Source organism: Calypte anna, chromosome 17, assembly GCF_003957555.1.
Source record: "Calypte anna isolate BGI_N300 chromosome 17, bCalAnn1_v1.p, whole genome shotgun sequence".
Taxonomy (NCBI): Eukaryota; Metazoa; Chordata; class Aves; order Apodiformes; family Trochilidae; genus Calypte; species Calypte anna.
The window spans coordinates 8,367,446-8,392,654 of record NC_044262.1 but is presented as its reverse complement, the minus strand read 5'-3'; the positions used below and the strand labels follow the sequence as shown (position 1 = coordinate 8,392,654).

The 25,209-nt window shown below is 47.1% G+C and overlaps 1 protein-coding gene across 1 annotated transcript in view; it reads right to left on the bottom strand.

Moving 5' to 3' along the window:
* Positions 1 to 25,209, bottom strand: part of CFAP77 (cilia and flagella associated protein 77) — a 56,312-nt gene that overhangs the window by 3,560 nt on the left and 27,543 nt on the right. The window contains exons 2-5 of the mRNA XM_030461392.1: positions 18,662 to 18,761; positions 17,916 to 18,138; positions 6,240 to 6,358; positions 5,167 to 5,252 (exon numbers count right to left, since the gene is read on the bottom strand). Of these exons, the coding sequence (XP_030317252.1) occupies positions 5,167 to 5,252; positions 6,240 to 6,358; positions 17,916 to 18,138; positions 18,662 to 18,761 (528 nt within the window). The remainder of the gene's footprint in view (positions 1 to 5,166; positions 5,253 to 6,239; positions 6,359 to 17,915; positions 18,139 to 18,661; positions 18,762 to 25,209) is intronic.

Below are 25,209 nucleotides of genomic sequence, written 5' to 3'. Positions count from 1 at the left end.
TGAAAGATCCTTCACAGCTGTGCTGAGAGAGGCTTTCAATAGGGTTGTCAACAAATGCCATGACAAGTTAGGAAGAGGCAGGTATTTTTAAAACAGACATTATTCTGTCCAAGCTGAGCTGCTCTCAGAGGTGGCTGTTGGATTATTAGGGTTACAAATACTGTGGCTTCTCTTTGCAGCAAAGTGCTTAACTGGTTTAATGAATGGGGTTGATATTTTTTTTTCCTCCCCACCTTTCTAATTCCCAGTATGTATGGAGACACGGGACAAGAGTCTGGGCTAAATAATTCTTTCTTGCTTCAAACCCAGGAAGCTTAAAAGAAGTGCTCAGCAGTTTTTGGCTGCTGTATTTAATGCTCCACAAATATTTGGGATTTTTTTTTTTCTTTTCTTTCCTGAAGGAGCTGCAAATGTTTGCTGGAGTCCACTGGTGGCTTGGTCTGGGCAATAGTGTGGATAAAGCAGAACCAGCCCACTGGAGCTGTGTGCCCCCTTGGCAGATGTCCTGGGTCAGACTAGCACTGGCAGTTTTGTACTCATCTCAAGTGTTTGAGATTTGAATCCTGACAATTTTCATGCCAGGCAAGGGCTGTACTTCAAACTAAGTTGTCTGTTGCTGAATAGCTTCTCTGCAGAAGGCAGAATTGGTCCCTGAATGAAACCTCAAGTCCTTGCTGTGGGTTTATGTCTGAGGCAACGGCAGGTGCTCACCTGAAACACAACACAAACTGTGTGGTTTTATTTCACTGCAAGCTGTGAGGATGCAGGCTCCCCAGATTTGTTGTTTCATGGGTGAATATCCCCAGAACAGCATTGGGCAGGGATTGCCAAAGGCTGCTTGTGCTGCCTTGGGAAACAAGGACTTGGATGCAGGTAGAGCCTGCCCTGGAGATGGTCCAGGCTGTACAGGGAGGGGTGGTATCTTCTGTGCCAATCAGGAGATGCTGGAGAGCAATGAAAATAGCAGAGGAGTGATGGGGTTTTGTGTCTTCTGAGGTGAAAGAATGACTGAGCATGGCAGGGGCCAGCCCAGAGTGTGATGGAGAGGTTGAGGGTCCAGGGCATGGGAAAAAGGACACTGGGAAAAGCTGGACATTGGAAATGCTTTGCTCTGATTTGGGCCATTGCATTCCTGGAAGGTTTGGCTGCTAAGCAAAACAAGAAAAGCTGCAGAGTCTGCAAGAAAATGGAGTGTGGTGACTGGGGCCTGGAGCCTGCATTTAGCCATGGAATGGCTGCAGTGTGGGAGGTGCAGGGATCCAGCTCAGGGTAGGTGGGTCCCTTATGTCTGTTTGCATCACTTCAGGGTGTTTTGTTGTCCTTCTGCATTGTTCCTGGTGTGGACAGGTCAGCACTGATTGTCACTGCTGCCTGGGACACACCACTTCATGTCACTTGGGTCACTGAACAGCCACAGGGTGACACTTTTTCCACTGGTCAGCCAAAATCCCAGCTGAAGGGAGGTTTGATCTGATACCACGGTGATGGAAAGCTCAACTCCTTGCTTTATTCTTTAAGCACTAAGCCTCAGGAGATGAGTTCTGCAGCACTCCACCTCCAGGAAGCTTTGCTGCTCTCAAACCTGGGAGGATAAACGTGGTACCTGAAGAACCAGCCCACTGTGTGGTGTGTGAATCAAGCTTAGGTTATTTAAGCAGAATCTCTGGCTTTTCTAACAACAGTTGCAAGATTACATGAGCTGTGCTTGTCAGTTCAGCTCTTCAGACAAAAAGAGAGGCACGGCATTAAAAAAAAAATGCAGAATATTTTTGTGTGTATGCGTTGAAACCTCAACTGTTAATCCTGGTGAAGGATCAGGCTGTGAGCAGGTATCGGATCCCTGGGGAGAATCAAATTCTGGAGCCCAGAATTTTTTTCTTGCAAAGTTTATACAGTGGGGATTCCTCTAATTACTTTCAGTGGAAATTTACCTGACAGAGCTTTCCCAGGTAATGCGGGAGAGCCGCTCAGTTGTTGACAGAGCCTTTGATTTTGTGCCAGGTTGCAAATTAAGTCTTTTGCCAAGGTACCCGAACACTTGCTCGTCAATTGCTTATCGCTTATTCATATTGCTCAGCTCGTTTCATCTGCTGGGGAAGGCAGAGTCTGTTGACAAAAGTGGTGTCCAAAGTTGCTGCATTTTATTTCCTCCCACTGCCTGGTCAAGTAAACAAGACGAATCTCCCAGGAAAGGCACCTTGGGTGGCTCTGCGAGTTGGAATTCTCCAATGAGCAAAGGAAAAACCTCGGCGTGCGTCACTGGCACGAGGCACACAGAGATGTTCTGACACAGAGATGAATTCTGAGGCATTGCCACCAAAACCCTGCTGGATTGACTTGACAGAGTCTGGGAAATCTCTCGTGAAGTGGCCAGTGTTGACTTACTGGCTTGGGATGTGACTATCAGATATTCTGATGGAGGTGGCTGGCACAGGCAGCAAGAACCCTTCCAGAATTTGGTTGGTATGGAGGATGCCATCTGCCTGGGCCAGAATGATGCCAGGGATGAGTGACACAGGGACAGGACACATCTCATGGTGGGCAGGAGAAGTTATGTCTGTGCTGGGTAGCTGAAGTACAGTCCCCAGGGAATGCAGTCCCATGCCTACAAATAAATGAAATTTTGGTGCAAAGTCTCAGTCATGTTGACAAAATCTGAGCCCAGGAGCTGTGTCACTGCAGGCAGAGCAAAGCAGAGGTGCTTTGTCTTGGGGAGTCACTGAGGAAGAGGAAGGCAGTAGAAGCATCTTGCCAAGATGAGTAAGGAGTTAACTGCTGTTTGGTTTTGGAAAAAAATAAATAAAAATACTCCAGTTCAGCAACTTTCCCTATTGAACTGCCCATCAGGACCTGGCTGGCTCCCTGTGACCTCGTTGTCTCTTTGAGCTGGAGAGCCCAGGAGCCAGGTTGGTCCTGCACAGTGAGAAACTGAGCTAGAGCCATGGGTGTGGGAGAGCCTGTAAATCACCCAGTTAGCTCAACAACCTGGGCCATTATTCCAAAGCAGTGGGGCTGAAACCTAAATCCAAAGGAAAATGTAGTCAATTTGTCTATACTTTACTGACTGAGTGACTATGTAATGTCGTGCAGCCCTGGCAATGCAGAAGGCAAGCAGAGGCAATTAGTGGGGAGGGAAAAGCTCCTTTGTTTTCTTCTCTTCCACTCCTCCCACAGGCTCCACCATGGTGCCAGGAGATGCTCTTGCAGGGACTGAACAGAAAGTCTATTCTAAGAGCCAATAGTGGCATCCACTGCAGCTTTCTTTAAAGGGTCAGGATGGGAATAAAATTTATGCCTCTAAAGAAACAAAATCTCATCTTCCTGCTGCTCCTTGCTTTGGCTTCCAGCCATCTAAGTAGTGCCAGAGTCCTTGGGTTTAGTTGAAGAGTTAGGCCAGTTTGTCCTTCAAGACCATTCCACCACTACCTAAGGAGAACCCAACTTTACAGAGCTTGTTCAAGCATGGTTTAGAGGCTACCAAGGATCTTTTGGAAGCACCAACTTTCTCTGGGTTGTTACTGCTTTGAGCTGGTTAACCAATTTATGGATGTTCAAGAGAACTTATTTTTCCATGGAGGAAACTGCACTGAAGCTCAACTGAGCAACAAATCTCCTGATCCAAGTTCTCACATGGGTTCTGCTTGTTAGATCTGCAGCTGGGGCAGGGTGAATCTGCCAGGTTAATGTAATGAGAAAAGAGGAGCACAGGAAATCTGCAGAGAGTGTGAAAAATGAGTTGTCCTTCCACCTCTGGATGCTGCTCCTAGGAAGGAAGGGAAGAGCAGAGGAAGGAGAAAGGCAGAGAAAAGCAAAGATGCAGAAGTTTGAGAGCGGGGGGAGGAACCCAGCCACAGGCATGGATGAAACAAAAGGGAAAGCATGAAGCAAAAGGCTGAAAAATGAATAGTGATGGGAAGGTCTGGGGTGAGAGGAGCTCTAAAGAGGAGCCTTGCCCCAGGATCTCGTGTGACTTCCACAATCTGTTTAACAGCGATCGGTCATGTTCTCTGCCTGACACTCCCCACAGCAGCAGCTCTGTGCTGACAGGCAGAGGGGATAAATGATTACTGACATATGCTAATCGGGCAGGCTTAGACAGGATGTAAGAGGAATACATCAAGGTGGTGCAAAACACATTTCTTGGTTGAAAGTCTCCAAGTTATATGAGTAAATGAGCTTCAGGAAGTCATGAGGCTGCTTTGTTGTTTTAAACTGCGGTTAAAAATCAACAGCATGGCAAAAAAACCCCAAATCCCATCAGAACAAGCGCCAGGGCAGAGGGCTGAGAGGCTCTTTGCAGTGGTATCTATCAATGCCAGATGTAATTTTGGCCATATGAACTCCCTGCAGACTTTCTGGTGTCTCCTTTCTGTTCTTCTTGCCCATCTCTTTTCCTTTCCTTCCTGAAATGCCCCCGAGCTTTTCACTTCAAGTTTCCATGCAATTTCCATTACAAACAAAGCTAACAGAATCCAAACAAGTACCCCAGAGCACAGCAGGATGCACAGGTGAATTCAGGGAGATGTTTAGATCCCATTGCTTCAACAAGAAACTTTCACCTTGACTCTTATTTGGATCATTGAAAGGAAGTGTCACACACATCTGTACCCTGGCTTAGACCCCTTGCTCAGTCTCAGGGTGAGTCTTGTCAGTCAGGCAGTTTAGAGAGGTAGCAAGAGTGCAGGCTTGCTGGAAAGCTCCAATTTTTGAGGGTAAGAATGCTGTTTGAAAATTCTTGTGTAGTTTGAATGTTATGGTAAAAGGGTAGGCTACCAAAATGCAGGTTTGGTTGTCCTGCTCATGCTGGGCAAGTTGTGGGGATACCAGCAGTGAATAAAGGCCACCCCAGTACTGACATGGAGATAAAAGATGCTTCTCATCTTGTGAAGCTGGTGAATATGTACACAAATTAGGAAATAATTAATTAAGCCCTATCTGGCAAGTGCTTCTTGCCTTCCAGGGCTTCTGGCTGCAAAAAAAAAAAAAAAAAAAAAAAAAAAATCCTACAGTCCAAAAGGTGCTGATGTTGGAACACACCCAGTATGGAGCCATCCTAGGGCTGGGTAAGAGTCCTGTGTCTACCTGTGTCAATGTCTGCTAAAAATGTTAGAAGGGCCCGTGGGCAAGGTGAGGAAGCTCTGCTGATTTCCCTGAGGTGCTCCATACCTTCTCCAAGTGGGGCAGGTGCCAGAAGGATTCCTCCACCACAGGCTGGGGCTGTTTTCGCAGCAATGTGGTGCGGGTTTCACGCACTAGGAGTTTCTGTAACCAAAGGTAAACAAGGATGGAGTGGAACAGCTGTCCAGATGTGTGCATCAGGTCGGGGGTGTGCCAGGTAAGGACACTGGGATGAGCTACACTAACAGTCACTTTGAAGTGATTGTCACAAGTGCCTCATCTGGGTCGTTTTTCATGTCCATGCAGCTAACACTGACATATCAAACATACTGATGAAAAAAACCATGAGCAGCTGGCAGGGCTCTGACTGCTTTACATGGGATCCCAGTGAGATGCTTCCTCCCTGCAGGAAGCTCCATGGTCTGAGCTGGAGCAATAGCTCAGCCCCACCATGGGGGGGTCCTGACTACTGCAGTTTGCAGTGCTGGACAGTCCCAGCACAAGGCAGAGCAGGTACCTGATGAGTGTTTTGGCCACTGCATGAAACCCTGGAGGATCTGCTCTGTGGTTTAGGGTACAGGTTTGTGTGGCTTAATTCAGTAATTGGTGGCTTCAGGCTTTGGGAACTTGATGGAGGGAACTCAGTGATTAAACCCATCAGTCATAATAGATAAGGTAGGGATGCACTTTCAGCATCTTAGGCCCGGGTAGTCATAAAGTAGCTGCTAATTAAGAGCACTGTATTCTGGCACTTCAACTATAAAGCATAGTTTGTGATGGCAGTAAGCCCATTGAAATTGGTCATTACCATATTAGCTCGACTCTTCTTTGAGCCATTAACTAATAAAACAGTCATTGGCTGCTTTTAAATGCTATTACAATCTTGGTGTGTTTAGCAGCACAGTGCTGCACTCTCACAGCTGCTGTGGGTGCTGCTGTGGGTGCTGCTGTACAGTCCCACAGGACGTGCTCTAGCTGAAGCCAGGCCCATCTTTGCTGGGCTTCAGCCAGCCTGGCCAGGGAGGATCTTCTCCCAGCTGGTTGAAATCCATCCCTCATGGGGTGGGATATCCACTGGGGGTTATTCCAGGGAGCAGGGCTGTGCACAGCAGGGAAAGCACTGCTGGAGCATTTCACCTTTTTCTTTTCCATTTGCTCGGCTACTGTCAGGGCTCTCTGCTCCTCCAGCCACTGCTCCCTGTATTTGTGGTGGAGGAGGTCATAAAAGGGAGAGGAAGACCTGGAAAACATTGAAAAGATAACAATATGACCTCCAGGGTTAATACCTCTCTACCTCCCTGTGTCGACTCATATCTCTGCTCCTGGAACCTGTGGCTGGTAAGAACATGGATAAACCCTTGCACTGGGAAAAGCTTTCTCTTCTTCAAGGAAGACTCAAATCCATGTTCATTTGTGGTGGCTACACCACAGCCTGCACACCCTTGTCCTGTGGTGCTACGTGTTCCCAGAATGGGCATGATTTCTGTCTTCACACAACCTTTTGTAGCATCTGTACCATGACCTCTGCTTGAGCTCTGCTGAGCTGGAAGGTCCGTGGGGCACCAGGGCTGTGGCTCAACAGTGCAGTGAGGGTTTGGGTGAGAGGAGAAAGTGCTGCCCAAAGAATGTGAGCAGGGATGAAAATGGACTGGGTGCAGAGGGCTGGGGGGCTGCAGCAGAAAGGGAAACTGAGGTGCTAAGCCCTGGTCTGGTGTCTCAGCTGCACAGCCCTGGTGTATTGACCCCTTGAACCAGGGTATGAGGGAGCATCCTGGCCAGGAGGAGACAGCAGCAGAGAGGAGCTGCAGATGACCAGGATTCTAGAAAAATGGTAAAAAACAAAAGGCAACTGCTTGCTGGCAGTGTCCTGTTCAGCTGCTCAGAGATGGCATGAACCTGCCCAGCCTGTGGCAGAGCTGCAGCCTGGCATTGTTGAACCTTGCTCTGAGCAAGTGTGGGTACTTTAACTTCATCAGCCACCACAGCAGGCAGACCTGGCAGTGGCAGCAGCAGGGTCCTTGCCTTGAGGACAGCATATCACTTATTGCTGCAGTCCTGCTGCTTTCCTTTTCTCCCAGAAGCAAACATCTGAAGGTGATGGAGGGCCTTGATTTTAAGTTTTATTGGTCCTTGTCCTTCCACACCTTGCTGCAGAGGAAATGTCCCCATCTCAGTAAGAACCTGTGACAGTGTGGAGCCATCAGCCCTGGCTCTGCTCCCCCTGTCACCTGCAGGGGACAGAGCTTCCCCTGCCTCTCCAGACCAACTCCAAGACACCGGGGACCTGGGCTGACTGCTAGGTTGCTTCTGGGCCACCAGCTCAACCAGAAGGTGGTTTTCTGCAGAAAAAGCCTATTTAGCACAGAGTGAGCTGTTGCTTTGTGGCTTTTGGATCCAAAGTGGGCAGCAGGCAGCTTTGAGAGGTCTGGAGAATCTTGCAGTGTGTATGCAAATGGTAACTCTTCTGCTTCTTGTTCCTTCACCCCTGCGGTGACTTTTATTACTTAATTATTGCACACCACATGCTTCAAAACAGCCTAATCTATGGTCGTGTTTTCTAATGATACTCGATGTGCAATCCAGCAATATACATCCCGCGGGGGCTTTCATATCAGAGGAGACATCCTTCTGCAGACCTCCTGGTTCATACATCACATGCTGCAGGGCTTTTCAAGGCTTCACTTACAAATCAGCTCTGCTGCTCCAGACTGTTATCTGGGGACACTGACATTTACCCTTTGTCTTCCCCTCTTCTCCCTGCTCCTTCCTTTCCTCTTTGGCTTTTTGCACTTAGCAGAGCTGGGGAAAATATTTACAAAGGACACAACACGTGGCAAACCTGTGGTTGAGGGTCTTGCTGTCTGGGTGAGCCTCCAGTCTCACTGTGAGCTGTGAATTTTTGGTAGCTGTGGCCAGAGGATGTGGTGAGCTGTGCACAAGGGTTTGTTTCCTTGACCTGTCCCTTTGCTCTCCAGGGAAGGAGCTTTCCTGGTGTGCAGGAATAGCTGTGAGGGATGCAGGAAACCATGGAGCTTCTGTGTGCAGTGTTTGATTACTGATTTGTTTGTTTGGTTTGGTTTGGGTTTTTTTGTGGAAGCTGAATGTGTTTTCACATCTCTCTGGAGGTGACTTTTACCATCTCCAGTGGACCAGCCAGTTGGTGACTGATTAGTCCACAGCTGGCTTGTAAGTAAATGCTTGAAAGGACACATTTGGGTTGATGCTCTTCAGAGATCCTTCCCCGCCGTGTGATTAATCACATTTAGGTCCTGATCCAGCAAAGTATAGAGACATTCCTGGAGTACTACACACATGAACTGCCTCTTTGGATCAGTGGGAATGACTCTGTGCTGGGGTAGACACATGAGCTCTGGTGGGGCTGTAGGACGTGAACCTTGGTCTGGCTTCTCCTGCCTCCTTTGAGAGGAATTCTGAGGAAGTGGGGAAGAGCAGGGGCTATCAGGTAACACTCTTCTTTGATTAAGGTCACTGGAGAGATTTCAGCCAGGCAGCTTTTCCTTTGTAGGTCAAATGCTGGGAGTGGATGGGGAATTTTGGCCCCAGTGTCAGTGGTTCCTGGTAGTGTGACAGGACTTGTCATCTGCAGCTGGACTTTGGGGAAATGTCCTCTTGCCTGAGTGTTATTTAAGGGCAGGAATGAATGGCTTGTATGTCCTGTTTCCTTTTGTCACCCTGCCCAGATGTCACTCCTGAACTGGGAGGATTTTGTTGTTCTCTTCTGTGGATGCTGTGGGGGAAGCATCCTCTGAAAATGCTGATTGTGGATTAAAATCCATCTCGTTCAGAGGAACTCAGATCTGCTTGTTTTGGCACAAGCACACTGCCACAGGAAGGGAAGGGAAAGAAGTTCTGATAGGATGCAACAAATTATTTATAATTGTGGAAAAAAAATCAGCTGCTTCCTTTTATAGTCAAATAATTGGAGCCACTTCTGATGTTGACGTTTTCTAAATATTTTAAAATTTACCTGTGCACATTTTCAAAACTATTGTCTCTGAAACAGTTCCTGTCTCTTTAATAGACTCTCTCTAATTTACTTTCAAGAGTCAGGGTACAGACCTATTTTCAACAGAAATGACAAGCTCCTGCTACCTTGGTTGTACAATGTGGTATGCAAGTCTGCCAGAAATCTCTCGGAAAAGAAGCTGCAAGCCTCCTAATAGGCTATTTTACTGTGAAAACAATGTTAAAAAGTATAATAAAGTATTAACAATATTAAAATAAAACAGGGTAGGCCTTCTATGAGCTACAAACCAGTTAAATCTATTCTACTCAATATGAGCCTTCAGTGCTCTGCAGCTGATACCTCAGAACTGGGATTTATCTAAAACGAAGGCACCAGGGACGGGCAAGAGGAATGGTAATTATCATTTGCAAACATTAGGCTGACACTTTTTTGTGTATGTGTGTATAAATTCTGACAGCTGTGATTTGTGCCATGCCAAATAGTGCTCCACCGAGCGGGGAAGGGCTCCCTTTCTGGCAGGCTGTCCTCGGAGCAGCAGCTCATTAAAACTTTGGAGAAGGAGAAGTTGCGGAAAACAGGAAGCGTCAGAAGCATCTGAGGGACTCCTGGTACCTGCTTGTTGAAAGGTGTTTGAGAAGAGAGCCTTGGGTCTGACAAACTGGAATTTTAGTACTTCTCTCCGTTCACAGTGGGGCAAAATAATTGGTCATCAGTGACTACTAATTTGGTTTAGTAGCCAGAGGCAGTTTTTTTCTTCCCAGAAAATCAATGACAGTGCCGGGGTCTGTTCAATGTGATTCAGCTCAAGACGGGTCCTCATTTAGCTCTTGATGCTCCTTCCATGAGAGACAGTGATTTTGTTAAAATGAAATTAAAACCCATCTATAATATTCGTCTCAGGGAGCGGCACCCGTCAATGCCACACTCCTCTTGAGGTTTCAAGGTTGTCAGTCTCCTCTCAAACTTATTTTCAAAGGCTTATACATCAGCTGGGGAAAAAAAAAAAATCTGCAAAAGTGGATACCAAGGACTTTGCTCAGAAAGGGGGTTTATACCAGCTTAAAAGGTGCAACCAATTTGATTACTCAGTTGTGCTGTAAAAGGGTGAAACTTGTGACTGCCCTTTCCTTGTAAAATTCAAAAGCAAAGGGGCTTGTAAATATTTCAGCCCTGGATTTTCCAGGTGGTTCTCCAGCCAGTGCAGGCAGCTCCAGCAGCATTTTTCCAGCTGCTGGCCAGGACGGGCTCTGGTGGGGAGCAGAGCAAAGGAGCAGAGGACACATGCATGGGCACAGACTCCCTGGTGGCTGCCCAGCTGCTCTGGTTGCATCTTAGTGACAGCAAGATCTGGCCCTGCCTGGGTGCTGATGCAACAGAAAAATCATATAGAATTTTTTTTTTTTTATGGTTGCAATATTCAAACAGTTGCAACACTACAGCTTGTCCTGAAACTTTAACCCTTGGGGGGTTTCATGGGTCTTTGCTGGTGTCCTTCCAACCGAGATGCTTTAGCTGCACAGCCAGCATCTGCCTTTGGGGGACAGCTGTAGGGACACCCCCCCTTTGTATTCCTTTCTTGTGTGCTCCGTGATGGGAGGGATTTGTCCCTTGGCAGCAGTGTCCATATAAAGATCTTCCCCCAGCTTGTGGCTGGACCAGCCCAGATTGGTTTTTTTGAGAACAAACTTGGTCTCCAGCCTCTCAGGAGCGCGGGGCTCCTGGGTGCAGCCATCCCAGTTTATCTGCAGCAAACTGCGATTCTGCTCAGGGCCTGGGGGCACTGCGGTGGCAGGCATGGAGCTCAGGTCCCTCTGCCCCGAGAAGGGACTGATAGCACAGGAAAACTCTGATTACAGCTCCCTGGTACTGCACCCTTGCCTCCCTGCTCGCTGATGGGCTGAGCTACCCATCTATCCTGCCATTAATTTGTCTCCGTGTAGCGCAGCAGGAATCTGGGGCATGATTACAGCTCCGGTCCTTGTGCCTGGTCCCGGCATCCCCCTGCAAACCGCCTGCCCTTAATTGTTCCCCTTTGGCCACTGGCCCTGTCTGCTCTAACAAGGGCAGCAGGGAGGGGGAAGGTAATTGAAGCACTTAAACCACACCGCCCAGCATCGCCTCCTGCAGCTAATTAGGAAAGAGGACCCTGGGCTCTTCCTTATTTCTTTTAATTGTTTGTGGGTTTTGCGTAGCGGCGAAGGGCAGAAGAGAGGGATGCGCAGTTAGTGGTGAAGCCTTGACTTTGAAATTTGTCTAAAAGGTCACTGACAATTTGTTCAGGCGTTCGTGAATTCAATTAGCGGCTCCGGCAGCCCCCGGGAGGAGGGGGGGAGGTGGCAGAGCAGGCAGGGTGTGAATGAAACCCTCTCCATTTTCCTAAGAAGCTTTGTGGACTATATGGTAAAGTTATAGGTCCCTTACAGCTTTATGGTCCTCTAAATAGGTCCTAGCAATAAGCCCACGGAGAGGCCTGAAAGATAATTTTTAAATGATCTCCACTTGTCCTCACTTTCCATTAACCACTGGAGAAAATAACAAGAGAAAAATTGGTAGAAAACATGAAGGGACCAAATTTTTTTTTTTTTTTTTCTCCTCCAGTCTTTGGGCTAACAAAACTCTCAGTTGAAATAGTGGGTCTTTCACCCATATGGCAGCTGCAGGATCCGTGTTGTTGAAACACTAATTAGTCAGAATTTTTGAAGCTTCTTTACAATCCTTGTAATTCTAATGAAGAAATAACAATATAAATTATCTCACTGTGGGCATCCAATAAAGCAGTGGCTTCTAAGTGTCAGAGGATCTGTTATTTTGCTCAGAGGGCTCGTATGTATAGAACAGTAAAAAGAATAAAATCCATTGTAAACATGCACTTTAAAAGATTTATCAGATGCTCATAGCTGTACTTAGGAGCACACATGGTTACAAGAGCACCAATTTGCTTTACTGTTCCTTCCCAGGCCCAGAGTGAGATGTATACTTGGAATGGTCCTAAATGCACACAAGGAAACACGTGTCTTGCAGTGAAGGTCTCAACTCAGTGCTTACACCCTAAATATTGGCTTCACAAGCTGGAATGTGTGCATTAGCATTGATTTTAATTAATTATTTTTTTAAAAGATATTCTCTGGATGACTTGATTGAAGATTATTTAAGTTTTTCTTCAATATATTTGTTTACTGCCTGGAAATCTGCTGTTAGTCTCTCAGGAACTCAAGTAGGACATGTCTGTAGGATGGAGTTGTTCTGCCTGGAGGGCTCAGCCCATGGCTGAGAGTGAACAGTGCTCAGTCTGCTCCCATCAGCAAATGCAAAGCATCATGATGAGTAAAAATAACAAGAAAAAAAACCCCACAGTGCTGAGAAAAACAAATCAAAGAGCAAGGTCTTCCCCTTGACCTCCATCCCATACTTGAATCTCTCTGGCTGGGTGGGAACATCGCTTCACTTGAAAGGAAAAGATGTCAATGAGGGCCTGAAAAGCTTTGCTTTCACAAATAGGGTTCTGTGGTTATTTCCCCCTGACCCAGGTTTTCATTGTATAGATTGCAAAAGCAGAAGTTTGCAAGGGTAAAAAAAAAAAATCCCATTGTAGCAAGAAGTAATCTTAGATGATAAAAGTTTTGGTAGGAATTTTTCAGCCAGCAGTAATCAATGGAGCTAAACCCATGGACAACAGCCCAGTGCATGTGAGAGAGTAAATTACTTTCCTATTCAGTGGGATGCAGTTGGTAATAAGGGATCTAAATCTCTGTCTCTGCTCTTTAGATAACTTTTTTTTTTTTTCCCCCCCCAGCTCTGTGTCTAATGTGCAGGACCTGAGCCTTATGCCCAGCCATGATTTGGCTGTTAATTTTCTCTTAATCCAGGAGCCTATCATGGTCAGAGACTGCTACAAATGCAGCAAAATCACTGCACTGAAAGAGAATCAGTATTTCCATGGTGCACTCAGGACTTTCTGAAGGGGGTAGCAGGTCTTAGCCCAAGCAGCTGCTGCAGCCACCTGGGCAGAAGGCTGCAGGAGCTGATGTACACACAGCCCTGGGAGCACATACCCAGCCTGGAACATCTCCAGGAGAAGAAAATGATTCTTCAAATAGAAATTCTTATCTTATCAGTCTGTGGATGGTGGCAGATGCAAAGTGCCTTTGCTTTCAGAGCTGGATGGGATATGCAACTATCTGAACTGATGGGACTTCCATGCTTTTTAACTTGGGTACATTTTTCTGGTGTCTTCAGCCTGACAGTGGTTCCAGTCACTATGTTACATTTCTACATTTTGTTTTGTCAGTGCTCAGATAGTTTTGTTTGCCTCAATCTTCTGGATTTTTATGGCTTTACACTATTTATTTGTCTGCCTTCTGCAGTTCAGATCAGATATGGGCTTGCTGTAATATTCACCTTTCTTCCTTGGACTTGATGATCTGAAAGGTCTTTTCCAACCTAAACAATTCTCTGAGTCTTCCCTGTCCAGCTTTCCCTGCTCTTTCTAGGAAACTCTGCTCTTCAAAGTATTGTTGTTTTGACAAATCTTTGCAGCTGGTCTATAACTAAATCAGCTTTTTTTAATTCATCCAGGGTCACATATTAATGACCTGAAATGTTCTTTAAATGTTTCAGAAATAATCCTACCTGTGCACTCTCTGTGCCAAAGAGATGCTGGAAATATCTCAGTATTTTTGTGCAGCTTTCTAGACCTTGATCTGTCTGTGTGCAGACATCAGGGACACTTTGGGGGAGCAGAAGCACTGAAACTTCCTTCTTGGGGAAGGTGAGGAGTAAGGACAGAGCAGTCAGCTAAGCCAGGAAGCTGCAGGGAGAGCCAGGGAACAGCTGAGCTGCTAAAGGCCAGAGAGGCAATTGTCAACAGAGCCTTAGGACAACTGCAAGTGATACAAAGAAAAGAGGAGCAATTGATAACTCCTGTCCTTGACCAATGGTAATAATTTGAAAGAGGGAGATTGCAGTGACCAAATGCTTCAGGTGAGTTTACTGGAGGAACACGGGGAAAGCAGCTGCCAAAAGATTGACACCAGTTTCAGAGAATGGTGGAATTGAAGGAGGAGATGAAGTGAGAAGGAAAATGGGTTGCAAAAATCAGGAAAGGGATGGCTGAAGTGAAGGCAGACGGTGGGGGGGACCCGGCAGGAGATGTGGGGATGACAGAGTGCCAGGGAAATCCTGCCAGCACACCCAAGGTCAGCCCAGCCTACAGGCCAACTGCCAAGTGGATGGCAGCACAGGAGGCAGGGTTGTGGCCATGCAGGGTTTGAAGGAGGTACAGGTGTAGGATGGCAGAGAACAGAGTGTCTGTGCAGTCCTTGTGTCCAGGAATGTGTTATGGGACACAGCAAGCAGGATTGGGAAACCTGCATTACTTAGAGGCAAATGAAAGCTGCTCTCTAACAGCAGCCCTGGAAATGGTGGGTTGTGTGTTGGTGCTGAGGATGCATTCTGCACTGCTCACTCCTGGGGACACAACTTGTGTTTGAGGTACCAGCTGTGTACTGGTGTGTTTTGGCTTTGAACTCCCTGTGTGACCTTGTGCAAATCAAAATCATCTAAAATCTAGCTGTAGACAGCATCCATATCTGTGCTTACTTCTAGTGCCAAAACTGACCATTTCATCTCTGTTCATGTCAGAGCACAGTGAACTTTGGTCAGAAAAGGTGGTTAGGGGAATAAATGTTTCCAAATGCTCCTTGAATCACAAGCTGTATTGATACCAGTGAAGATCCTGGAGGTCTGCACAGAGCCTCTGTGACTTAAGATGTCCAGTTCCATTAAAACCCAGCCTACCCACTGCCCTGCACCATTCCGCTTGTAAAACAAGTTCATGACAGAGTGTAGGGATTGAATACACCATGCTGTGGGATTATTATAAATTAAAGGGCCTAGGACTTGGGTCCAGGAGGGCAGCACCCCTAATCTGCACAGGTCTTAGAGTTGTGTCATGCACTGTGCACAAAGCAGTTGGATGGGGATGGTTTTAGCTCATGGAGGGGAGAAATTCCCAATTTTCCTTGAGGGCAAAAAACCCACAGACCTGCTTATGGTGTGGAGATGAGGGCTGGGGCAGGTGAAGCTGAGTGTCCATTCACAGCAAGGTGGGGTTACCCCAGTGCCTGTGCTCTCCAGCAAAATGTGGCTTGCATGAGGCAGCTCTTGGAGACATCAGAAGCTCCCAGGAATTGGGGGAGCCTGGCTGGAGGATGCCCCATGGGGGAGCTGGGACCCCACCACATCCTCGTTACTGCTGACCTTGGCATGAGCACTGCCTGCTGATGGATCAGCTATGGGGCTGGACAAGTCCCAGGGGAACCACTGAATTATCTGTTATGGTCCCATAAGTGCCTCCCCTGACCCCTCCCAGCTCCAAATGCCACAGGCATCAGGGAGGGAATAAATCTTTGTCTGATACTGAGAGAGAGAAGGGAGCGAGAGCTAGGAAAAAGGAGAGATGAAAAATGTCCTTTTTATGACTCTCACAACAAAGCTGGCCACATGATTCTTAGCAAAAGTCTCTCTGGGAAAAGGGAGGGAGGCAACGAGGGGGGTGAGGGGAATAGGCAAAAAAAAGCAGAGCTGCTTCTCTCCTCTGGAAGTTGCCCAAGGGGAATGAATAGAGGGGTGTGGGTGACCTCTGAAGGTAAATATCCCAGGAAGGAACAAGGTCTCAAAGCTTCAGAATGCTCACTCCAATGTCTGACACTGTCTTGTGAAATGTTCCGTGCAGCATGTGTCCTGCCTTGAGCAGAGGCATAAGAGATCTGCTGTGCTAGAGGGAGCAGCAGGGCCAGGGAGTGATTAATCAGGCACTAACAGCAACCACAGCACTTGTGTTCATTTTTGGTTGTGATGCTCCTGAAGACCACCTACTTGTGAGCCTGGGGAGAACTCCTGACCTTGGTGTCTTTAGAAGGCAGAAGCCTTCAGCAGCACAGCCCAGGACCTGGGAGGGGCTGGAATTCTGTTGCCAGGACTCAAGAATTCCTCTGCACGTTGCCCACTGGAAGCTGCAAGCCCCCAGACATGTTCCTGGGATGCTGCTGAGTTGTCTGAGCCTTGCAACCCCTGTGCTGCTATCCCTAGGGAGGCAGCCCAGCCTCCAGACTGCAATTCTAGTTGTGCAGAAGAGCTGCAACAGGACTGGGAGATTTTTGGGGACTGTCCCAGAGCATGGCAGTCAGCAGGCAGGGTGCTCTTTGGCCTTCTCACTGTACTGCCTGGGCTGTTCTTGGGCTAGGGATGGACATGGAGGCTCTGGTGTTGCTGAAAAGCCTTGATTGCTCCAGAAGTATTATCAGAGTGGATGTTTCTAAAAGCAAACAGGGGTGTGGAGTCATGGAAAGAGACTGGAAGCCACAGTGCTCCTGTCCCCAGGCATCATGGATCTCAGCTGTGAGTGCTCAGAGAACACAATCCTAGAGGGCTTTGAGTTCCAAAGCAGAAGCAACTTAAACCCACTGATAATCAAGTTATTGTCTGGGTGAACCTGGTCAGGATCAGGCTGGGGGATGCTCACCAAAGCTCCTCTTTCACTTGCCCGTCACGGAAAAGTGTGTTAAATTCCCACTTTTACTGAAATGGCTGAAACAATTCCTGGGTAATCCCAGTAATTTGATTTTGTCTATAACGTGCTTTTAAAGTGAAGGGATAAATACAATCAGGCTGCACAGAAGGTAGCTATTAAGGAGCAGGCAAGTTGTTTGATAATAACTTTAAATTAAAAGCCCTATCCCACTACTTCGGCTGTTGTGGGGTCTGCAGATTTTCCTTAAAACTTTTGAAACGTGCCTAGACTTCTCACAGGCAGCCATTTAACCTCCGTTTATGAAGAAATAAAGCAAAATTGATGTTGATTTTGGTTTACTTTGGGGGATACTTTTGCAACATAAAAGCCCTTTTGCCTGCAATTTGCAGAGCAGCCTTGTCACATCGGTGAGGGCTGATCCTGATAAAGATAAAGCTTTATAGCTGGGGCATTTGCAGCTAACAGCAAGCTAATGCTACATTTTCATTTTGATGCAATTAATGTTAATGTCTGCGACGAAAATTGTCATTAAATACCATTTTAAAATCCATTCAATTTGCATATGCAAAGCCCATTTACTATCATGTAAAATACACGATGCTGTTCATCATGTCTTTTCTCTAGAATTTGTAGCTGTTATTTTTCTGGTAGTGATTATTATCCAGCTCTTAAAATAAAACTTAATGACTGATCCAGACCTGCAGAGAGCAAGAAAACCTTCTGTGCTCAAGCAGCAGGGTAGGTTCAGAGCCCCTTCCAGAGGTTTTGAGCACTGGTTTGGACCCACACTTGCTCTCTCCAGCCTTGCTGGAGCTCCTGTGAAGGGGACAGGCAGCTCAAGGACCTGGAAGTCAGGCTAAGGTACTGATGTTCCCCCCTGTAGCCTTGCTGCTGTACAATTCCCTGTGAGCAATTCATTGCAGGTAACAACAGGAGGAGTGGGATATGGAATTTGAACTAATCCTTAACTGCACCAGAGTATTTCTATCAGTGCAAACAGGGAGAGATGCTGTTGCTCTTTTTTCTGACCCTCTGAGAAGAAGTTCCAGGGCATTAGTGCCATGGAGGGAAAAGGGGGTGTTGTGGCATGCAGATTGAGGTAGCTGATTATCTGACTCACGGGTGCAACCAGACATGGAAGTGATGCTGTGACCCAGTTGGAGCATGTCCAGGTTCAGGATGCTTTGGGGACTGTGCTCACTGGGATGGGGAGATGCAGCTGTGAGGGTAGGAAGGGATAATCCTGTTCTGAGAGGGACCCCAAGACTCCCTTCTTACCGTGTGGGGATGCCAAAGGTCATGTCTGGAAGTGCTTTAGGAGGACAAGTCTTGAAGGGTTTGTCACTTTTGCGCCGAATGTCCTTGGTCTTGTAGTACAGCTGGAAGTCCCTGGCTGTGAGACACCCGTCCCTCAGGGCACCCCGGTTCATGGTGATGAAGTCTCGGGGCATTTTCTCAACAAAACGAGTCCCAGGCTTTATTGAGTTCCAGTTGCCTATTGCTGGAAATGGAAAGAAACAGGAGAGGCAAAGAGAGACAGATGAGGCTGCTGGGGTAGCTCCTGGCTGGGAAGGCTGATGTCTGCCTTGTCTGTATTGTGCCATGGCTTCACTGTGAAGTGAACTTCATATCCCACCCCACCACTTCTCAGATGGGGACATCTCCCATCTGGAGCAGGTAACTTCTTACCCTACACCCCGGCTTGCTCAGCAAGTCTGATTTCACAGGGGAATTGTCCCTGAGATCACAAAGTAGGAACTCTAACATAGTGGTGAAAGTGGGCAGGTGGGACACCCTTTGCCTTGCCCCTCTCTGTGTGAGCCTGTAAAATTTTCCAGTATGACAGAGAAACTTCAGTTGTCATCAAGCAGGCTGGGTGATACTGTGGGAAATGGGTGAATGTTGGAGTTCTTCACCCCCAGCTTGATGAGAAGTATTGAAGAGCACTGGGAAGGAGAGAAGAGTCTTTACTACCCTTAGGACTTCCTTGCAGGTTTGTGTTTCAGTGCTGGTGTCTGTCGTACCTTCAGGGACTCCTCCATCTGTCCTTGGGATGTACAACCCATATGCAAAATCCAAGCCTGGCAGGGTGTAGCAGTTTCTCGGGGGCTTCCCCACTTCTGCCTGCAGAAAAGTAAAGTTAAAGGAGAAGCGTGAAGGCCTTTTCTGACAAAATTTTATTTTCAGGGGCTTTATTTTGTAACAGAACCGTGTCAGGAATGGCTCTGGCTCTAGCTGGCAGGGGTTTGAATCCCACTGTGTAGACACAAGTGTGTCAGTGCTAAAGGAAATCTTGCAGCCATGAGGTTTTGCCATAGCTGAAACTGAAGGGATGCTCAATTTCACACAAGTTTTTACTCAAGCAAGTGACCTAGCCTGAGTGAAAATGGGTTCTGACTCATATATATATATATGGACTTGAATTCTTCTTGCGTGCTTCATTTCTCCTTTGGTTGGGATTCACAGCCATGGTGTTTGCTAGGAGGGCTCCAGGCAGTCTGAACTCAAGTTATTTAGCTTCCAAGCTGTGCACCCTCCTAGAAAACTGCCCCAGACCTCCCCAAGTACAATCACATCACCACCTCTGCCTGGGAATAATCAAGACTCAGTGCATGTTGCAGGGGAAGGATAAGGAGGATGAAAGGGAACAGAGCCTGGGGTTTATAGCACAGAGGAGAACTTGAGCTCCATCACCTCATTTTTATTTAGTTTTAAAATTAACTCTTCCCTGGTCCGTGTGTGCCCCAGCCTGGTGGTGTGTGTGGGATTAAGTGACCTCTCTTCACCCCTTTGTTTCCCCCTTCCCATCTCCATGGTGAAGTCACTGCAGGACGTGTGTGTCTTGAAACCTCATTGCTGCTGCCAGGGGAGGGAGTGGAGGAGGAGGAAGGGGCAGAGCCTGGGGCTGTGTTCCTGCTAGAGGGGGCTGGAGCAGGGCTGGGCAACAAGCCCCCCTGGAACCCTGAGGCACGGTGTGGGTACTGTGGCACAGGTTATTTTCCATGAGAAAGCTGTTGGGAATCTGGTTGTAGGTGCTAGGAGAAGAGAAGTGCTGAAATCCTGCTCTGGTGCTTCTCACAGGTGAATCATTGACCCGAGATGAATTTACCACATTCCAGAGTGAACCTTCTGGAGCAGGAGATGCTGAACCAAGCACAGCCCTTTCTGAAGGGACTGAGTGAAAAGAGTGAGGCTGAAAATAAACCAGCTTGCCACCACTAAGGCAGGCTGAGGTGGTACAGGAGTTGATAAGGGATGCAGCTTAATGGAGCTGCTTGTGTGGGCAAGATTATGCCAACTTGCTTGAGTGATTTGACTGTATTGTGAGCACAGGTCTGCTCCTTTGCAGACCCTGGCAAGGTGGCTCTCAGCTCTGCCAGGCTGGGAGCACTGGGCTCACTGGCCTGCAAGCCTCTACACTGATGCTTTGCTTCCAGGTGAATCCAGGCTCGTGCTTCCCAAGTCTGGGAGAGGGAGGCACTTCATCTTGGTCCCTTTCAATCCATGCCCTTGTGATGCTATAAAGCAGGTATGGTATTCCTGTGATTCTCAGGACCACCAATTCACCAGAAAATTAATTTTCTGGACTTGCAGAGATCCTTTGATAGGCTTGAAAGCTCATCAGGCTCCTTGCCCTCTGCAAAGCTGCAGCCCCTTTGTTGCAGACCCAGCAACCTGGTCCAGTTCCTGCATGATGTGGCTCCTCTGAACCTCCAGCAGAGGAAGGACTGTCCCTGGCAGATGTGTCCAGCAGGATGGAGGGAGTGGGATCTTGCTGCTCCAGAACTGCAGTACCCCTGGGCAGTGCTCACGCAGCTCTGCATGTTCTGTGCTCGTGCAAAACAGCCACAGCCTTGCCAGGGATGATACAGAAGCTTTCCTTGCTGATCTGTTTCTCCTGTATTTACAGGCACTGGTGTGGTAGCTATTTTTAGGTTAGTTATCACTGATCTAGAAGGGAGATGGTGCAGTTTTCCCCAGGTCTGTGAGAAAAAGCTTTTTCAGGGATCATGTTCTGCTAGCAGACCAGCTAAGTAAGGTCAGAAAGCTGCTATGACAGCAAAGGTGTGGCAGGTGGGAAAAAACAGCTGAAAAGCTACAGGAAAGGAGAGAGGTTTGCAACCTGTGGCAAAGCTGCTTCCAGACCTTTGGATGCAGAATGCTGTAGAATGGGAAAAAAAAAAAAAAAAAAAAAAAAAAAAAAAAAAAAAAAAAAAAGTATTTAAAGATTCCCTTTTGTAGATGACCCAAAGTTAACAGTTGGGTATTTGCTCCATTGCAAAATGAGCACATGCTGCTGCTTTTTATAATCAAGTGGCATTTTACAGTCACTTTGCACTGAATAAATAAAGCTGAAGGTGCTGATTAATTAATTAAAAAAAAAATATCTGGTCCAACGTGTTGAACACAGAGAGAAACCTGTGCCTGAAGAAAATCAACAGACTCAGAGGACTCTGGTTGACTGCCAACATCTTCTACCTACAAAAACTAAGAATGGGAAGGAGTCTGCAGGAATGAATCTTGCTCAGTGTAATCCAGCTTTTCTCATTCATAAATCAGCAAATCACTGTTGCAGCCTCATGGACTGGTTTCATCTGTTTGTCCTGGGGTGTTTCAGTGTGCTGTGTAGTAGTGGGTGGGAAGATAAAACCAAAGCTGTTGCAGAAGGTCCTTTTTTTTTTCCTTCCCCAGCTCCAGCTCTGTGTTCTGTGTTCAGATTTAGGCTGTCACAAAGCTGCTTGGCTGGAATACAGATCTGTCTGACAGCTGTGCCCATCAGCAGACAACTTCATTAAACCTCATTAAGATGTCATTTCTCTGCCTTATTTCCCACCTCTTGGCTCTAATTAAAACAGCCTCTCCCCGCATCCCAGGCGGTCCTAATTTTCTCTGGGTACCTTCTGCAAGTTTTCTCCCTTTATGACTTCAGTGAGGAAAATCCAGCATCCTAAATACTCTTTGCCCAGCCCCTGCAGAAATCACAACTGGAGACTTTTTCCTGAAGTGTTCCTAGAGCATCCTGCAGAGATCATCACCTCCTCCCCAGGCTGTGAGAGATGGGTGCTGAGGTTTTGTTTGCTCTCTCAAACTATCTTTAAGGATGATAATTTTAGGGTTGAAGCAGGTGTGTCTGTGGAGGGTGCCACACTCAGACTGGCTACAGTGCAGTGGTGGGGGTGTTTGATCCCTGAGGATACCCTGGTTGGCTGAAGACCAGGTAGTGTTGGGTGCATTGAGCTCTGTGGCCTCTGCCAGGTGGTTTTTGATTTGTGCAGCCCTGGGTTTGCATTTGAGTGTCTAGCGGTGTTGGAAAAACTTTATTGTAAAGGAAGAAGAAGGGTCAAGGAGGGGTCTGTTTGTAAGGGGTGGGAAGTTGCAAAGATGTAAGGAGGTTCAAAACCTTCATGGATCTCAGGGTTTTGTTGCAACACGTGTGTTTCATCCCCTGGTACTCATGGCCCATCAACACACCTCACATTGATTTTCTAAAGACAAAACAGACTGCAGAAGGGGGCTCTGTGCAGAGGGGGACTGAAATGGATTTTTAATCCCTGCATCAGCTTTTCCCTGGGAGGTGATGCTGGGCAAGCCCACCAACCACCCAACCAGGGCTGCCCCATCCCCTCCCTGGATGCCTGCAAACCCTGTTCCCCTGCATTCCCAGCCTGCAAACCCTGCTTCCTTCCCTACCTTCTGTTCCCCTTTTCATTACACCCCCTTGTACAGTAAAGCCTCCTGTCACACTGCCATTACTATTATTATTGCAGATTTACTGCACTTGCAGAGTGAAGTGATTGCAGTGACAAGCCCCAGCATTTTTCCCTCCTTCCCCCCGCGACAGCTTGAAATCAAGCCCTTCATTTGCATTTACATGATCTTGCTGTGCAGCTTATGAGATCGGGAGATTTATTTGCTACTTAGCTTGATGTTTGATTACACTCTAAGAAGGCAGTGAGCTACAAAGTGCAGGGATACATCAGAACTGAGCTACTGAGAGCCTCTGGGGGACAGTAACTCAACATCAGGTTTAGGTAGATGAGAAAGGGAATGCTCAGTGTTTTGAGAGGCAAATTTGATCAGATTTTTGTTTTAAAGGTGGAAGGGAAAAAAAAAACCCCACAACAACTTACTTTTTTCTCACACACAAAAAAAAAATGGTTAGGAAAGCAAGAATGTTGATAGAAAAACACACCTGGAAATCTGGATTGCAGAAGAAATCAGGACTGTAGCAGAAATCCTTGCAGATGCTGGTGGCTTCTGGGCTGCCTGCCACTACCTGCTTGTAACTCCCACTCCCAAGATTATGATTAATAAGCTGGCAGTTATCTTCAAAGATTTTCATAAACATGAAAGGTCAAAGGAAGTGTTGTGTGATGAAGGACTACAAAATCTCTCCCTGATTTTTTAAGCTTCAAAACATACCACTGACCTTTAATCCTGCTGCAGTAGTGGGGAAACTGAGGCAGGGAGCTTCTGTGCTCATGCAGGACAGCAAAAGGAATGGAGTTTGGGTTGGGGACTGTTCCTGGTACTCTGTGTTCGGGGTGGGGGACCAAATTCTGAGAGTGACCCAGAGCAGTGCCAGAGTCTCCCAGGGAAAAGGGTGATGGTTGGGTGAACTGCTGCTCTTGGAGTCAGGAACTCCAGGAATCAGCAAAACTCAGGGGTCTCACGACCTCAGTTCAGGAAGGATATCGAGGTCCTGGAGCAGGTCCAAAGGAGGGCAACCAGGCTGGTGAAGGGACTCGAGCACAGACCCTATGAGGAGAGGCTGAGGGAGCTGGGGGTGTTCAGCCTGGAGAAGAGGAGGCTCAGAGGATACCTCATCACTCTCTACAACTCCCTGGAAGGAGGTTGGAGCCAGGGGGGGGTTGGGCTCTTTTCCCAGGCAACTCTCAGCAAGACAAGAGGGCAGGGTCTCAAGTTGTGCCAGGGGAGGTTTAGGTTGGAGATTAGAAAGAATTTCTTTCTGGAGAGGGTGATCAGGCATTGGAATGGGCTGCCCAGGGAAGTAGTGGATTCTCTGTGTCTGGAGATATTTAAAAAGAGACTGGATGTGGCACTCAGTGCCATGGTCTAGCAACCGCAACGGTGGTAAAAGGGTTGGACTTGATGATCTCTGAGGTCCCTTCCAACCCAGCCAATTCTATGATTCTATGATTCTATGATTTATTTACCTCCTTTCATTACAAATCCTTCAGACAGGGCCCTGAAGACATTGACCCAGCATTGCCTGGTGGTCTGCACTGACCTGAGCTCCTGACTGACCCATGCTGGAGCTTTGGGCTTACTAACTCGAAACCTTTGAGTGTTAGGTCTAAATCAGAAAGATTTTCCCCTCTGGAAGCCACATTTTGCATAAGGGGATGGGTGGGACATGGCTGTTCCCCTCACTTAGATGAGGGATTTGCCCACTCCAGGGCCCAGCCTGCCCCTTCCCATCTTCTCTGCTCAGAACACCAACAACCAAGGGTGAGGCAGGAGGGTCCCCATTTCTAAGGAAAGCCACCTGGTACAGTAGCTTCATGTACAAACTGTTTGTACTCAGCTTTTAGTCTTGAAAATTGCCATGAGATATGCTATTACAATTAATCATTAAAGGACTTAAGGAAGAGTATACCCCATTACATAAAAGACTCCAGCAATGATCTTTATCCAACTTGTAAAATGGGTAAGCTTGATGTGACTGAATAATTTTCCTCTCATCTGCACAAAATCATGAATGCAAGTCATACTTTGAGCCTGAAGTGAACACTGTGAGACCAGCCTATAATTACCAAAACAGAAAAAAAGAACAGCATTTTCTAATGAATGACAAGCCACTAGGTGGAAATCTAATTTGGTCTAATTAAGCAGCCTTTGTGAGGATTTGTCTTTAGATGAAAAGAGGGAGCCAAAGAGATCTAAATGCAAATGAACTCTATCATTTTGGTTTTAAAGGGCTAGATAGATATGAAAGTATTTGCGTACACAATACTTTGATTTGGCTGCAAGGCTATTTTCACCTTCTAGTTTTCTGTTGAAAAATCCTGTTCTCCCCCAAATTCTAGGGCTCTGGATACTAGTTGCTCTTTACTGAGGTACAATTAGAGGGACCATTTTAGCAGTAGGGTATTGCAACAGTTAAAATTGTCTTTCTCCATAACAGGGCAGCTTCTTTCTGCTGTTTGAAAATGGTTTTTGGGGAAAAAAATTGCTCCTTGCTAGAGAGCCAGATCCCAGGTCTGCTGCTTTTGGTGTGTGGCACCATATAACTCCTGGGTCTTTGGGGGCAGCTGAGCTCCTCCTCAGTGCCTCTGTGTCAGTATGAATTACTTCAGCATTGATAAATCACCAACACCTTGCCCAGTTGTGCTATTTCTGCTGATTCTGCTGACAGTCTCAGGGCTGGGAGCAGGCAGCCCAGGTACAGCCCCAAAGGCTGAAACTCACCGAGGTGTTTGACTGTAATTGAGATGGAAATATTGAAAACAATCTTCTCCTGCTCTATTAAATCTGTCCCTGACTTGAAGATAAATTTGTGTCTGTGTAAGGTTTCGTGCCAGCATTGAAGGTCAAAGAAGCCTCCGTG